The following is a 16,698-nucleotide window of genomic DNA, read 5'->3' as shown; positions in this document are numbered from 1 at the left end:
TTCTAAGGGATTCTAAGGCTTTCTAAAGTTTTTCAAGGGTTACTAAGAGGGTTTTAGAGTTGTCAAAGAGTGTAGCAAGGATGAGATTCGAGGTTGTTCGAATCGAGTAAGTCATCTCTCTTATAATTTATATTTCATAGTGGATTTTTGTCACTTTGTGCCGTGGTTTTTTCCCACAAGGGTTTTCCATGTTAAATCTGCGTGTTCTCTTATGTGCTTGGTGTCATTAGATTGCTATACTAGATTTAGATTTGTGTGATTCCACAGCACAAATCTCCAGCACTAAAATGGAACGAATGGTCTACATTCAAGATGAATACGTTACCTAACCTAAGATTGGAATGACATATTTACAAGATATAGTAAATGTCGATATAAAGTCCGGTCCGAGTCAGTCTGGTTAGAAATTTGAGCAGGCCATGCATGCAAGGCAAAAAGCCTGGCCAGGCAAAACTGGTGGGTCCAGGCCTGGTCCCAACCCATTGCCATTCTTACCGATCATCCATACCATCCATAGGATCGGCAGGGGCTACAACATCCGTTGTACACAGTTGGTATAAGACCGGAGCTCTGTAGCTTGTCTGAGTGGAACACGGATTAGATGCAACCCCGGTCCACCCAGGTGGGCATGGCCCTGACCGCAGGGCCTACTTCGATGTATGTGTTGTATATCCACGCCGTCCCTCAGTTTTGCCAGATCATTTTTAGGGCATGCATGGTCATTTAAAAAAAAAAAAAAAAGCAGATAAGATCTCAGGTAGGTCACATAGTAGGGATTGAATTCCCATCCTTAAAAACTTCTGGCATACCACAAAAGTTTTAGATCAAGCTGCTATTTGTGTTTTCCCTTCATCCAAGTCCGTGTGTCCTAAGCAACAGGTTGGATGGAAAATAACCATTACGGTAGACCCTCAGAAGTTTAATGGGGGGCATTCAATAACCACTGTTTCCTATGGTGTCGTCCACCTGAGATTTTTATCTACTTCATTTTTGGAACCATGCCTTAAAATAAGCTGAAAAAACTGATGGACGGTATAGATATAAAACATATACATCAAGGTAAGGTCCACATTCAGGGCCGCACCCACCTGCTGGATCCAGTCTGAGTGGGAAACCCGGTCACCAGGGATATCCCTTATGATCCCAACTTCTGTGGGGTCCATCATGATGTAGATGTTTTATCCACGCCGTCCATCCATTTTTCCAGGATCCAAAGCTCAAGTGGACCACCCCGAGGGGAAGTATGGTGTGGTCGACTTAAGCTTTGCATCCGCCTTATTTTTAGGTTCATGTCCTAAAATGATCCATCAAAATTGATGGCACGAATAAAATACATACATCATGGTGGGCCCACAGAGTCGGGTGACTAGGACCATGCGGATAGGTGACCAGGTCTCCAGACATTTATTCCGTAAGTCAGGTGTGTCCTCTAAGTTAGATCCTCATACAAAGATCCTCCTGATTGACAACTCAGGTGTGCTAAACTGTTAGGTACTGACACTGACATCCACCTGACTAACAACTCAGGTGGGCCACACCAGGGAGCAGTGCAAAGGGGACGAAGATGCAGTCCAAAAACCTTGATTTTAGGTTGTTCTTGGCATGTGGATGAGACTCACCTTTTACATGTACGGTGATTAGGAGGAGGCAGACCTAATGGACGGAATGGTTGTCACCTATAAAATACAGTGGGTCCCACAGAGCTTGGGTGTTTTAAATGCTATGAAACAGCGGTTGGTGTAGAGGATTTTGCTTCCCATGTTGTGTTTTTATAATTAAGAACACATTTTTAAAATAAAAATTTTATTTTAGGAAGCAAATATATTTATTATATATATATATAAATTTTTTTAAAATATTCATTAGATTAATGATGAAAGGAGGAATTTTTTATTCTAGAACCGTGATATGGATGTAGACACATGTGGATCTTTAAGTTTACCGTATTTTGAAGATAATTTATTATTTTTCTTCCTTTATATTTAGGGTTTGTTTGTTTTCTTCTTCACTTTCATAAATATCTAGAAATAGGAATTAATTATTTCCCACCAAAATTCCAACACCATTCTCAAGCTAGAGTTTCGCTATCCTTTTTAATGCTAAATAAAATCAATGTGGAATGTGAATTTCATATAAAGCTCACTGTGATGTATATGTCTTATCCATGTTGTTCATCCGCTCCGCTAGCTCATTTTAAGCATGAGCCCAAAAATGAAGCAGATTTAAAGCACAAGTAGACCACGTGACAGGAAATAACGGGAATTGAAAGCTCATTAGGCACGTAAGTTTTGAATCAATCTAACATTTTTATTTTGGCGTTATCCATTTTCCTGTGACCTTATGAATAAGTTACATGACAAATAAGCCTCAAAAATGAAAAAAACATTTCAATGGTAAAAGTTTTAGGTCTACTATTTCTTTGGATATGAGCTACTTGAGCTTCAGAGATCTGCCTCATTTTTAGGCTCATACCCAAAAATGTTGGGATAAACTGCTTGAATATCTGACATACATCATGGTGGGTCCACAAATTTGAGTCAATTCTTTTTAGACTAATTTTTTAGATGGAAATACTCTAAAAAATTCAGACATGCTTAGAGAGTAATAATGACTCATTTAGTGGAATCTAAGAAAAAGAACAACTTATTTATCTTGAAATATTAACTATTCTAATAAATATTTAATATCACACAACTCAAATTTTATTCATCTCATGAACACATCAAACAGAAAGACAATCAGCTATCAGTATAACACTCTGTTCGCACTTGCCAAGGTGACACATGTGTGAGATCTAAGCCGTTCATCATGTGGGCGGTACACTTTTTCTGCAATGGATGGCAAAAAGAATCAGCCAAGGCTTCATATTTAATGTACGTGTGTGCTGCATCAGACGAGATTTTGAACAAGCATACCTACGTGGTGGCGACTGGCTGTCTGATGAGCGGCTTGGATCTCACACGTGTAAAACATTGGCACGAGTAACCGCCCCTAATCCAGACAGTGGCAAATCTGTTTGAAATGGTCCACGTGATGAGGCAAAAGAGCCATGAAGACATCAATCCCGCCCTTTTCTTCGCATGAAGGTATTAATATCAGCAACCCCTCTACAGGCAAGTTAGGTGGTAGAAAAGCACATGGCCCACCTCCACCAAAATCAAGATCATGGAACTGAAATCTCAGCCAACTATCTACTTCCAGATCCGGACACAACGAGTTACCAATGCAAGGAGCAGCTGCAGCCATCTCCTCCCTTCCCTCTCCTCCCTTCCAAACCTCACCAAAATCGATAAAAGACTTGAAATATGCATCGTTGATCCGAGCCACTGCATCATGGATCACCTTCGCAGCAGATGCGTGGGTCCCACTCAACAACTCCCCCACTTTCAATTTTGGGTAGGCCCATAACACCAAGTTACCAAAATACTCCATCGGGACCGTCGGCTTAATACGTGCTCGGCCATTCACTGCCACCTTCACTTGAGTCAGCTCATCATCCTGCTGTCCACGTGCCAACGTGATCTTCTTCCACAGGTGGGCCATGAGACACTCGAAAGTGCTGTATTGATGGCCTGGATTAACATGTGTCTTGAGCCTGGCTATGAATTCACCAGAGAAATGGACAACCAAATTCTCTATGTATGATAAACAGACCGAGTTGGAAGTGGGGGACTCGGCCAGAGTAGTATTTTCTCTAAATTCCATAACCTGGTGATTGAAATCACACCTTGGTGGATTCCTTGGGACTGAAATGGCTGCTCGATCATGATAAGGAAGTGGGTCCACATCAAGGCCACGTACCAATTTAGCCCATGCAAGGAAGAAAGAGCTCATAGATTGTCCATCAGCCACACGATGATGGGCCGTTAGGCCGATCAAGAGACCGCCACACGAAAAACGGTTAAGTTGGATTTGTAGCAACTCATCAACACCATCAAATGTCGGATACAATTTCCTAAGATCGGTCGATGGGTCGAGTGGGAGTCGTTCGATCAGTGTCATCTCTATCTGGGTCTCGATCAAACGGATTCCTGCATTGTTAAGAACAAAACAAGGGTGGTGTTGTTCATCTATGGATAGTCTCCCAGCAAGGTGTGGAAAGTAGGTTAGAGCTTTAGCGAGGCCAGATTTCATCTCATCGTTTGTTGGCATGGGCGGTCTGAAAGCATAGATGATTGCGACGTGGAGATTGAGGGCGGCTTTGTCGAAGATGGTGAGGGGGATGTGGGTATTGTGGAGGGGATTGGACGGTGGAGTGGGAGAAGGTTTCAAGGTGGTGGTGCTGAGTATTTCTACAGCCATTGCGGTAAACCTTCTCAAAGAGAGGATACTTTGTTTTCTTTACTGAGGTGAAGATAAGCAAATTCTACCGTGGGTTTTATATTGATAGACAGAGAGAAGAAAAGTCTTTTCTCCACGCCAGCTCCCTTGAATTGTATTTGTTGACTTTTCAAAGTGGTGGGCCAGCCTTTGTTTTGGGCCGTTGTTTCTATCATCCTACCATGTCTAGGTAGTGTTTGGTGATATTTTTCCACCGGATCCACTACAAGGCTGGGTAGGTTTGTACGAATTCTATAAGGTGGGCCTTATTGATTAACAGTCCGGATTGTCCTAAATGTTGAATAGTGTGATCAGAAATACAAGTGAACCCTCCTAAATTGTGATAATGCGTTCGTTATACATACCGTGTTTTAATTGAATTGAAATGTCCTAAATGTTGAATAGTGTGATCGGATATACAAGTTAACCCTCTTAAACTGTGATAATGCGGTAGTTATACACACCGTGTCTTAGTTGAATTGAAATTACTAAATTCCTGTGAAGCATCAGAGAAAGGAGTTTTCATGGATTCCAAATTATTCAAATTAGGGCATTAAGATTACGGGATGAAGTCTCAACCAGGCACACATTCCAATTTATTTAATCTCCATCTTCAATGCATAGCATGGTACTTTGCAATACTGGATACAGTTTACAGGACCATAACCTACAACCCTATGTTTGGGCCCACCATGAAGTTTTCATGACATGCTATACGTCCATCACGTGAACCCCTCATGCTCTCCATGGCGCACCAAAATAGGCCGTTTCCAAAACTCAATTCAGCGTAAAATTGTCCTTGAAACCTATAAAATCATGTGATTGTGGCCCACCAGAGTTTTGGAATGGGCAATTTTTTAACTTGTCCATTCATCCTGGTGGGACGCCTGTTCTTAATGGATTGGATGGAATATACAATACACGGTTGGCCTCCCGCTCAATCGATAAAGTTTTTACGGTGGTATTCCCCATCCCAACCGTTTCCTGAGGTGTGGCCCACTTCAATTTTGCATCCACCTAATTTTTGGCACCATGGAGAACACTAGGGTATTGGACATGATGGACGGATTAGATTTCATGCACACATCATGCGTAAGCTTAACCTGTCAAGCTTTACAGTGGATCCAGCCTCTTTGAAATGGTCATGATGGGCACATAGGCCGTACATGTGCCACTCATGCACGGCAATCCGAACAGTTCATGTTGAAGGGCCTGCCGAAGTGAGGGGGCCTTTGGTTTTTAAGTTGGTTGACAATGCTTTTTAAACTATCTCGGGTGAGGCACATGCCGATTTTCTTGGTGAAGTGGGTTCAATTTACACTTTTAAGTTCCATCCAACTGTTTAAAAGCTAGGGTGTATACTAGCTAATGCACACATGCTCATCTCCCTTAAAAGTGTTAATCTACACATATCAACGTTCCTATTAATTGCCACGCAGCACATTGAAGTCCCACTTCAAATGCAATCCCACGTTCACAAAGCTAGAGCACACACTCACTACTAGAACATGGAAACACATGCAACATGGTGTGTGTGCGCTAACAAGCTAACCCAAAATAGAATAAAATGGTCATGATGGGCACATAGGCCGTACATGTGCCACTCATGCACGTCAATCCGAACAGTTCATGTCGCGGGTCCCGCTGAGGATGGATCATAGCGTGGAGTTCACGTGATGATCCTTCGACGCTAATCTTTTGATTTCACCGGTTGGATTTGACACCACCACTTGGATGGTTGGGATTGTTTGATAAGTGGGATTTTCGTCCATGGTGGTTCGTCCACAAAGAATCCTACGACTTGGAGGATCTGGCTTTGCTGTACCATTACATGTGTACGGTGTGATGAGTCACCACGGTTTAAAAAATGTGATTGTTACGCGCAGAAATGGAGGCCGATTGCGTCCTACCCCGCCCGGACAGCAATCCGTCCAGGCAGGGCTCTGTGAGCCCCACCGTGAGGTATGTTATTATCCACGCCGTTAATCGATTTTGTCAGACCATTTTAAGGTATGATTCTAAAAATGAAGCAGGTCAACATCTCCAGTGGACCACACTAAAGGAAGCTGCAGTGATAAGACACCCACCATTGAAACCTTTCTAAGGGCCACTGTAATGTTTTTTAACCATCCAACCTATTCATAAGATCATGTAGACGTGGATGAAATGAAAACAAAAATATCTTCTTGATCCGAAACTTCTTCAGCTCCAAAAAGTTTTTAATTGTAGATGTTCAATCCCCACTTTGTGGTCCGCTTAAGCCCTGTACCTTCCTCACATTTTGGGATCATACCTTAAAATAATCCGAGAAAAACGATAAACAACACGGATAAAACACTTACATCATGGTGGTCCCCATAGAGCCCTGCCCGGACGGATTACCGTCCAGGTGGGGGTAGGACGCAATCCGCATCCCACAGAAAAGGGCTAGAATCCTGACACGTGGAAGTATTTGGACTGCGTCTGTATTCAACCCTACAAACTACAGTTGCCGAACTACCATCTTTTTCGAAAGAGAAATGATAAGATACAGCGGCTGTATCAGAAGTTATAATACAACCATTTTATCCCACCAAAATATCTCACGTATAGAAAATTTAATCCGTGTAAAGGTGGGCCACACCATGTTGATCAATTATAATGAAAATCAAGCAGATCAACTCATTAAATAGAGTACAACAGTACACTGTTTAATACAATTGGCTGTCATTTCATTTTGTAATCCATTCTCTAGTTACATCATCCTGATTTTCATTAAAGATGATAATCATGGTTTTGAGCATCCGTTTCCCAGTTTGGATTTTCTATATACATGAAATATTTTTAGAAAAATACAGATGTATTATAACTTCTTATACATCTTCTGTATCTGATAATTTCTCCTTTTATTCCGCCGGACGGAAATTCCATAGCTAATTCTCACAATAGACAGAAAGATTGCGGGTGAAGAACTATCGGGTCCTAGTCGGATTATCAGTTCCCAAAACGGGGCCATGGTTTGATAATCCAGAGCATTCATCTGCTGCACATGTATGGACCACACCCCCTAGAATTTCCCAGATTGGGAGATCCTAGCCATCAACGTTGGTACTTTTTTAGTGCATATTCAATTGAATTTTGCTTATTAACCATCTATTCATGTCCACAAATAGAAAGGTTATTATTGTCCTATGAAGAAGGCTTTTTTTTTCTTCTTTTTTCTTTTTTTTTGTTGTTTTGTTTTTGGGTCATGGTCCATGTGCAACAGGTCAATAGACCAATGGCCTGGATTACCTAATCATGGGCCGCATTTGTCACAGTTAAAATATACCCGAGTTGAGGATTTGGCGGGTAATTCCTCGAGGTTTACTTGGTGTGAAACGTTCACAACCATGGCTCATGTTTTTGCCGTCCATATTCCCGACACCAGACTGGATGGGCCACCACGTGATACTTGTAATGAATAAATTATTGAAATTATTAAATAATTTTCTACACAAGATTTATCATGCTCTTTTACAATGATCACAATACAAGCAAATCATTCCATTTGTGAAAACCCTGGTAATGCATAGCTATATAATTTCCAAATAGAAATGACCACATTGTAAGGATTAAATACCCACCCTTAAAAACTTGGGCGGTCCCACCCTGATGTATCTGTTTATCTATACTGTCTAACCCCTTTTTCATAGCATTTTAAGGAAGGAGTACAAAAATAAGGTAGATCCAAGGCTCAAGTGAACCCACACCAAATAAAAAAGTTTGGTTGCATTTATAAGCAAGTTGCATTAAATGCAAGCATCATTTTAGTGTGTTCAACTTAGCGTTTGATCTACCTCGTTTTTGTACTCATACATTAAAATGATCTCATAAAAGAGTTGGACGGCATAGATAAACAGATACATCATAGTTGGCCTTACCACAAAACTGCTCATTCATGGCTAGAGACAACGGGGTAGGATGCAATCCACGTCCTAAACACTTCTTGAGAGCCATAAATAGTTTTGGATCAAGTTGGACTTGTTTTCCTTGTATATAATACAGGTCTATTTACCTTATCAACATGATTCATGATGGAAGCATTTTCAGGATCATGCCCTAAAATGAGCAAGGACTGATGAACACCTTGGATTACATATATTTAGGTGAGCCCCACAGTCAGGCAATGTACTACCTAAGTAAGACCTTACTCACTTCCTGATGAGTTGACCAAACAACTTTTAAACATACTTTACGATGAGCTTATCTTTAAAAGTGATACGTGGCCCCGTGGCCCAATCAAATTTGACCATACTTCTAGTAATTCAGTCACCACGCATTACTTGTACTACTAAGTGAAAGATACCTCATTTCAACACTGAGGTCTTGGTTTCGATCCCTAGTGGGGGTGGCTAATAGTGAAGTGTCAACTTACAGTGGGTATACTAACAAGCTAACAAAAAAAGAAACAAAATCAACTTCTACTACTGATAATATACGATTATAGAATGCTACCATGTTATATATCCTACATGTGGCCCAAAATGCTATGCCTGATGATTGGAATTCGCCAGGCCTAAGTAGGGCCATTCATCACTGGCGTAGGCCCGAACCATCCAACCTAGCTAGACCTTAGGCCAAGTTCCATGGCCAACTGCTCCCACGCCACTTCCAAAGTCGGATTACTTATAGTTTATTGAGTAAAATCTGTGGGGCCCACTGTAATTTATGTGGCCCAAAATGCTAAGCCTGATTATTGGAATTGGCTGGGTGTTGAATAAATAGTCGTGATGATATAAATAAAGATAAATATATAGAAATTTTACCAATTAGAATTAGTGTGTCGTGTATAACTCACATAACCATATTTGCTTAAACATAATAAATCAAAGTATCTTAGCCCTTTCTCATTCTCGTTACCATATTTAAAAGTAGATTGATTATTAATCAACAAAACAAATCTGGAAAACCATTGAACCCTTCCTTCCTAGATGTACGGAAATTTTACCAGTTAGAATAAGTGTGTCGTGTATAACTCGCATAACCATATTTGCTTAAACGTAATAAATTAAAGTATCTTGCATAACCATATTTGCTTAAACGTAATGAATCAAAGTATCTTGGCCCTCTCTCAATCTTGTTACCATATTTAGAAGTAGATTGATTATTAATCAATAAAACAAATCTGGAAAACCATTGAATCCTTCCTTCCTCTGCCCGAAGCAATATCTACTTTTTCTTTTCCTTTGACATTTAAGGAAGGTGAGTCAGTACCTTCAACTAATTTAATTTGAGTATTTCTCGAGGGTAGTTGCATTGCTAGTGGGGCCTACTGTAATTTATGTATTATCCACATTATTCATCATTTTATCAGCTCATTTTAAGCCATAAGCTGAAAATTAAAGCATACTCAAAGCTCCAGTGGTCCAGCAGGAAACAATGTGAATTGAATGACTACTGTTGAAAACTTGCTGAGACCTACAATTTTTTTAGATCAAGCTGATGTCTATGTTTTCAATTCATCTATTTTGTATGACCTTATAAACAGGTTGGATAACAAATAACCACTCTAGGAAGATTTCAATGGCAGACATTATTATCCCTGGTGTTTATCGTGATGTGGTCCACTTGATCTTTGGATATGCTTCAGTGCTAGTGCTGGGCTGATGCATCCAAAGGTGGGTAAGACATATACATCCAAGGTGAGCCCTACAAAGTTTACTTATGCATCCCATGTCTTCATTATCATCGGCTGTCGCAAATGTGTGCATCACTTGTTTGTGCATGGGTTCCTTGGTGAATTTGATCCTGCATCTATTCTTTGATGAATTTGATGTCATCGCATGATGAGAATTTTCTGACACAGACATGACTCATGATGTAGGTAACGTTGGTTCTTTCATGAAGCAGGTTGTCGGGTGTGTGGCACACCACTTACCTCCATAGTGTGTTGACGACACCAATGACCCCCACCATGATGTGTGTTGTATCTACACCGTTAATCAATTTGTCAATATCATTTTATGGTATAAGCCCAAAACTTAGGTAGATAAAAATCTCAGGTGAACCACACCATAGAAAGCAGTGGGGACAAATGCCTACTGTTGAAACCTTCCTAGGGCTACTATAATATTTGAGTTTTCATTAGCGGCCATCATTGTCCTCACTGCTTTCTATGGTGTAGTCTACTTGAACCTTTGATCTGCCTCATTCACACCAAGTGTGTTGGTGTTACCAAATTCTCCCGGCACTACCATGATATATGTATTATATTTGCATTGTCCAACCATTTTCAAAGATCATTTTAAGACATGGGTCAAAAGATGAGATTGATCCAAAGCTTAAACAAACCACCCCACAAAAAATAATGGGCTTAAGAGTCATAGAAGTTCTAGATCACGCTGATATTTGTGTTTTCATTGGTACAAGTATTTGAGACATTACAAACAAGTTGGATGGAAAATAAAAATCATGGTGGGCCATAAGAAGGTTTCAACTATGAATGTCATTGTCAACACTGCTTTCTATGGTGTGGTCCACTTGAGGTCCACTTGAGCTCTGGAGCCGCCTCGTTTTTAATCCCATCTCCAAAATCATATTGCAAAATGGATGGACGGTGTGGATATAACACTTACATCACGGTGGGCCCACATAACTTGGTGACGTCAACACACCACCCAGGTAGGTGGTGTGTCACACCACACCATCCCCTTCCGTTTTCATGAATGACCTGTCTGATTTTTTCACATTTTTTCACATTAGATATTTAAAACGTGACATGAAAATTATTGGTGAACCGGCAACTTTGAAATTAATCGTCTTCAAAAATAAATAAAAAAATGTATTTTATTACAAAATCAAAACGTCAGCATAGCCACTGGTTAACCAGCCAATCTAGCCACATGCAATACAAGTGCCCCCACATGTGCCAAAACATCAGCATTTATGAGATCAGCACCGTTCATCAGGTAGCCCACACCATGACCATACCCCATGCAGAAAATCAGACCGGTCCCATCTTCAACAGAGTTATATACGTGTAGTACAAAAGGAAAAACGGATAGCCGGTGGCCTATGTATCTGATAGACGTCTCTATGTCATACCTAACGAACTCGTAGCTCAGTAATTGTCAATCCATTGGTGGAATGACATTCCGCCCAGCTTGTGGATGAATCTGAATCGAAGAAATTCCTCTTACTTGAATAGGCAGGTTTCTTGGGTGGAGGAATGGCTGTTTCATTGCCTAACATGGATACAACTGCTAACATGGTGGGCCTGTTTATTGCATTTTCTTGCACACACAAAAGGCCCACGTGGATGCATCTCAGGACTTCGCCGGAGGGACACGAATCAGTGATCACAGAATCCAATAGCTCTAAACTCCTACCTTCATTCCATAGCTCCCATGCCTGAAATGGTATACAAAATGTCATGTTGAAATCATGAAATCAACGGTTGAAAATGGCTAGTGAAAGAGATGTTCAAGTCTAGCCCACTTGTTAAAGACCCAAGTCCTAACCCAGCTCATTAAAAACGAACTGGGTGTTGGCTAGTCCATCAATGGTAATCAAGTCATTATGGGCCAGGCCCATCAAAGCTCATATCCATCCTAATCACATGGCTTGAAATGGGCTGGACTCCAGTGAGAAGTTGGGCCCAACTTCAAAGCATATGGGGAACTGGAACAGGTGCATGCACACCTATCTCCCATGGTCTGAAGGAGGTCGACTCCAACCGGGATCCATAACGCAACTTCATTTTAAAATGTGTGTTGTTCCCGCCCATTGTCGTTGGTTGGTGTAAGATGAGAGTGCACCGAATTTTCTTTTCGGACAAAAAAAAAAATTAAAAAAATCATACTTACATGGCCCATTAAATTAGAGTCTGGATTATGATAACCGTTGTTTCGTTTTCCACTAATGATCTCTAGTAATAAGACCCCAAAGCTATAAACATCTGATTTCACTGAGAAAAGCCCATCGATGGCGTACTCCGGGGACATGTAACCACTGCATTATAATTGTCAAATGTGAGAATTCAATTCAACGGATGGGATTTCTCAATGATGATAAGTCTTCATTTTATAGCCATTCAGGAAGAGGAGATTGAAGAGGTGAATGGTGGCAGATAGGCCAGAATGGTACACATGTGAGAGATCCAAGCCAATCATAAATGGGGCGGTCCAAGATCTATGGCTGTGAATGGGCCCAGTTTCAGCCCAGATTTTTAACTATTTGGGCCAAGCCCATCTGGAGGGCTATATTCAACATACATGTTTTGGTCCACCTGATGAGTGTACCACGATGGCCTTTGGGTTGTGGCATGGCCACAATGCGGCCCATGAAATATATGGCTTGGATCTCAGACGCTTGCAAATTGGCCTCTCCAACCTTTCTTCCCATCGATACAATCCTGCAATGCCGTAAATTAATGTGCCTGCAGTACTTACTATGTGCCAACCACTCTATTTGTATTGCCTTGGGTCTGATTTCCACTGAAAATTCTGGCCATGCCGAAATCTGAAATTTTGGGGTTCATTTCATCGTCGAGAAGAATATTGCTAGCTTTCAAATCTCTGTGAATAATTCTCAACCTAGAATCGTGATGGAGATAAAGAACTCCTCGAGCGATCCCAATGATAATATCAAAGCGCTTCCTCCAATCCAACAATGCCGCTTTTGTCTCATCTGTCATGTGAATGTCCCCACATTAGATTTTTCTAAATATTCATAAAATTTACAGACATGCATACAAACAGGCATATGGGAAATGATAATGTATCTACCTTCACAGAATGAAATTGGAAGCAAAAATGTCAATTTAAAAAAGAATAAAATTATCTCGAATGCTTAACAATAATCATCTTTTTTATTGCACGGAAGCATGCATGAAGATGAAGAAAAGTTCATTAGAAAAATATTGATTATCAACTGCAAGGGAAGAGAATAGTATAATACACTATGGGTTCTCTATATTTGGTGAATTATGATTTTTAGAAAAAAAAAAATCTAGGTCCAAGGTTGGAGAGGGAGTGAAAGAGGTTTCAAACTGAAACCCTATATTTATATTTATAAACATCTACTTTAGAAAATCTCAATTAGATATTGACTCCAATGTCTCTGTGTTATTGTGGTAATGATGTGTCACGAATTACTACACCACCTTCTCATTAGAAAACTCAATAATTATATCCTTCAATTAGGTAAATCCGGTGTGAGACCTATATATATCATAATGCATCCGCAGAAGAGTGACATCACACTAAATTCATAAGTAGATTAAAAAAAAAAGTATTTATCCTAATCTTTAACTACTTATTCTATACCATTGATTTGATCACGCTCAATCAATTATGCTTAAATCCATATGTGCACTGGCATAAATTTTAATATTCTGATGGCGATGCACATCTCTCTCTTTTTTAAGATCAAATGAATTTTATCTTGACAAATTTATCAAATGATCTACTATTCCATATATAAATTTGAAGACTAGCTTCAGAGATTTCATTAACCTTCCCATGAATGTGTGAAATGAATGCAAATATCCCTGAGCACAGGTATAGATCGGAATTATAAACAACTTTCACCACAATTGTCTGATTTAATGGTATCTAATTTATCAATGGCCTATACACAAATGTATATATATGTATGTGTGATATAGGATTATCAGACGGGCGTACCATCACCATCCAAAAAATCAAGGCCCCTAAAAATGGAAAGCATGGCAAGCATTGATGCTCATGTGGATCCCACATGCACAAGCCACTATATGGTAAAGGTATCTCGTGAATGAAGAGTCCTAATCATTTTTACTGTATCTTTTTACTTAAGTATATATGTAAGTACATATGTCTATGTGATACTAATAAAACATGTGCATATGAAAAAAAAAAACACATACCGAAGATGAAAGAGTCGAGGCTTTTGTTTTGCATATATTCGTAGATCAACATCTTTTCTTCTCCTTGAATGCAACAACCAAGTATTTTAACCAGATTTCTATGTTGCAGCTGTTGTATAAGTACCACTTCATTTTTGAATTCTTCTACTCCTTGTCCTGAATTCCTTGACAATCTTTTCACTGCTATTTGCTGACCATTCCTTAGCTTCCCCTGCAATTGGCACCCCAAAATAATTCCACTTTTAGTTGTAACATAAAATTCTCCTTGTCACCATTTGGTGGATGGAAATTACAACGTGGGGCCATGTTCATTGATCTATGATCACGAAACCACTGGATAGGATGGGTCAGCCGTTGATTATTTGTTGCACCCAAGTCAGGCTGATTGAATGACCACATGGATCATGGATTTGACTCAACCAGGTCCTAGTCAATTGAGACAAGTCATCAATCCGTTGTCCACTTGGCTGGCCTGATTTTTGTCCCAGGTTATCAACATGGTGCGGCCCACCCGATGGACAGCTTGGATCTTGCTCATGTGTGCAACATAGGCATGTATGTATATATAATTTATACATGTGTAAATATATGCACATAACATATGTATAGTGTAAGCATATATATGTATATATGAGACCCTACTTATAGCTTAGTGGTAGACTCAAAAGAGTTTCAATGTGGTGTGTGTAGGTGTGTGGGTGTTTGCCTAAAATAAAAAATACGCATGTATGTATACATGTTCATACACGTATACATATTAATGTATGATGCATATACTTACATGTGTGGCTACATGTGTGTGTGTGTGTGTGTGGGTGGGTGGGTGGGTGGGTGGGTGATTACCTTGTAAACAGGACCAAAGCCACCTTCTCCAAGCTTATTTGATTGGGAGAAGTGATCGGTAGCAATCACCACATCAACGAGATTAAACAATGGCATCTCTGAGCTCTTCTCACTCTCAGTTGAAAAGCTATCGTGCCTTCCCTCCCTTAAACGCAAACCTGCATTTCCTGCACGTTCTCATGCTTTTCAGAACACTATATATATATATATATATATATATATATATATATATATCCACGCACCACCCGACATGCGAAATCAGTTTGTACAAGTGGGGCCCACGGTCAATCATCCAAAATTCAAGCCGTTGTGATTGTGTCATCACCTGATCGCTGCTGGTTAGATGACATTCCTCAAAATTAAAGCCGTTATGATCATCAGGTGGGCCACAAATATACATAAAATGGTTAAGATAAATTGACCAAGGGTCCAAATTTTATGTGTGGCCCACCTTATGATCAGATTGGTGTTATTTTGGGAGAGATGACATCTGAACGGTGAGGATCACGCAATGAATGGCCACAACCTTGCATATGCGTTCCTAGTTCCACGTGTAAAGCAAGCAAAATGTAAAAGCTGTCTGTACCTTTCTTTTGATATTTTCTCTTATAGAGGCAATAGCCACACCAGAAGAGGAGCAGCGTCCCCGGAATGACCGTTAATACGAGTATCAGCACCAGCTTTTTCCTCTTCGGGCTTGAATCTGCTGCAACGAATCGAATTTCAGTAAGTCGCATAATTCATACAATCCAACGGTAGAAAATGGTCTTGGGGCATGGACTTAGTGGGCCCCACCATGTAGATGATCCGGATGGAAAATCAGGTCCGTCCTTTCATCAGGTTTGCCACACGTGTAGTATGAACAGTTGCCATTTTTTATAACCGTCCACTGCTTTCATACATGTGGCCCATCCAATGACTTAACCACCATGCCGTTCGGGTTTCATCGACACGGTGGGCCCGACCTAACGTCCTCACGGGCCGGATATTACACGAATGCAACGGATGCGGATTGCATCCTACCCCGCAGTCTACAGCTGGGAACGGGCAGGAGCTTTGAGTGGCTACCGTGATGTATGGGCCTTATGCACACCGTCCATCCATTTTTTTCTTATAATTTTCGGGTATAAGCCCAAAATTGTGGTAGATACAAGACAGATGTGGACTACACAATGGGGATTAAACTCTTACCGTTGAAAACTTCCTGGGGACCACAGAAGTTTTGGATGGAGCTGATATTTGTGTTTTCTCTTCATCCAGGTATATGTAACGTTATGAATAGGTTGAATGGTAAATAAACATCACGGTGGGCCCTAGAAAAGTTCCAACTGTAAGAATCATTATCACCGCTGCTTCCTGTGGTGTGGTCCACTTAATACTTGGATCTAACTCATTTTTTGGATTATATCCGAAAATGATACGAAAAAATTGATGGATGGTGTGGATAAGTCCCATACATCACGGTGGCCACTCAAAGCTCCTGCCCGTTCCCAGCTGGAGACTGGCGTGAGACAGCTGGGGCCCAAAAAATAAGTGGCTAAGAAACAAATACAGGGACACACGATTTTAGGGCCATCCCCCATCTGCAGTTTCTCCATGAGATCAACGGATTTGGATCAATGAATCATGGCCCCACGCCATGTAGCCGGATGGAGTCAAAATCAGTG

General features: G+C 40.5%; 2 protein-coding genes across 7 annotated transcripts in view; both read right to left on the bottom strand.

Moving 5' to 3' along the window:
- Window positions 1-2,939: 2,939 nt before the first annotated feature.
- On the bottom strand, window positions 2,940-4,333 carry LOC131240486 (tryptamine hydroxycinnamoyltransferase 2-like). Its single transcript, XM_058238749.1, has one exon. It carries the CDS (start codon window positions 4,300-4,302, stop codon window positions 2,992-2,994), a length of 1,311 nt encoding a protein of 436 aa, XP_058094732.1. The 5' UTR covers window positions 4,303-4,333; the 3' UTR covers window positions 2,940-2,991.
- Window positions 4,334-11,085: 6,752 nt separating this feature from the next.
- The window catches only part of LOC131240440 (G-type lectin S-receptor-like serine/threonine-protein kinase At4g27290), a 69,454-nt gene continuing 63,841 nt past the window's right edge, over window positions 11,086-16,698 (bottom strand). Inside the window, exons 2-7 of one of the 6 annotated variants that reach the window (XM_058238689.1) lie at window positions 15,618-15,737; window positions 15,032-15,189; window positions 14,189-14,399; window positions 12,732-12,969; window positions 12,147-12,291; window positions 11,086-11,691 (exon numbers count right to left, since the gene is read on the bottom strand). In XM_058238689.1, the coding sequence (XP_058094672.1) occupies window positions 11,386-11,691; window positions 12,147-12,291; window positions 12,732-12,969; window positions 14,189-14,399; window positions 15,032-15,189; window positions 15,618-15,737 (1,178 nt within the window). In that variant the 3' untranslated portion in view covers window positions 11,086-11,385. Of the gene's footprint in view, window positions 11,692-12,146; window positions 12,292-12,731; window positions 12,970-14,188; window positions 14,400-15,031; window positions 15,199-15,617; window positions 15,738-16,698 lie in introns of all 6 variants that reach the window. The other 5 variants (XM_058238673.1, XM_058238696.1, XM_058238679.1 and 2 more) reach the window with 5 other exon arrangements.

The sequence above is a fragment of the Magnolia sinica genome, chromosome 1 (assembly GCF_029962835.1).
Source record: "Magnolia sinica isolate HGM2019 chromosome 1, MsV1, whole genome shotgun sequence".
NCBI lineage: Eukaryota > Viridiplantae > Streptophyta > Magnoliopsida > Magnoliales > Magnoliaceae > Magnolia > Magnolia sinica.
The sequence above is the reverse complement of the archived record's forward strand: the minus strand, read 5'-3'. Positions and strand labels throughout refer to the sequence as shown.

Coding starts and splice junctions, on each gene's coding strand:
- LOC131240486 (XM_058238749.1), bottom strand. CDS start 4,302: ATGGCTGTAGAAATACTCAGCACCACCACCTTGAAACCTTCTCCCACT.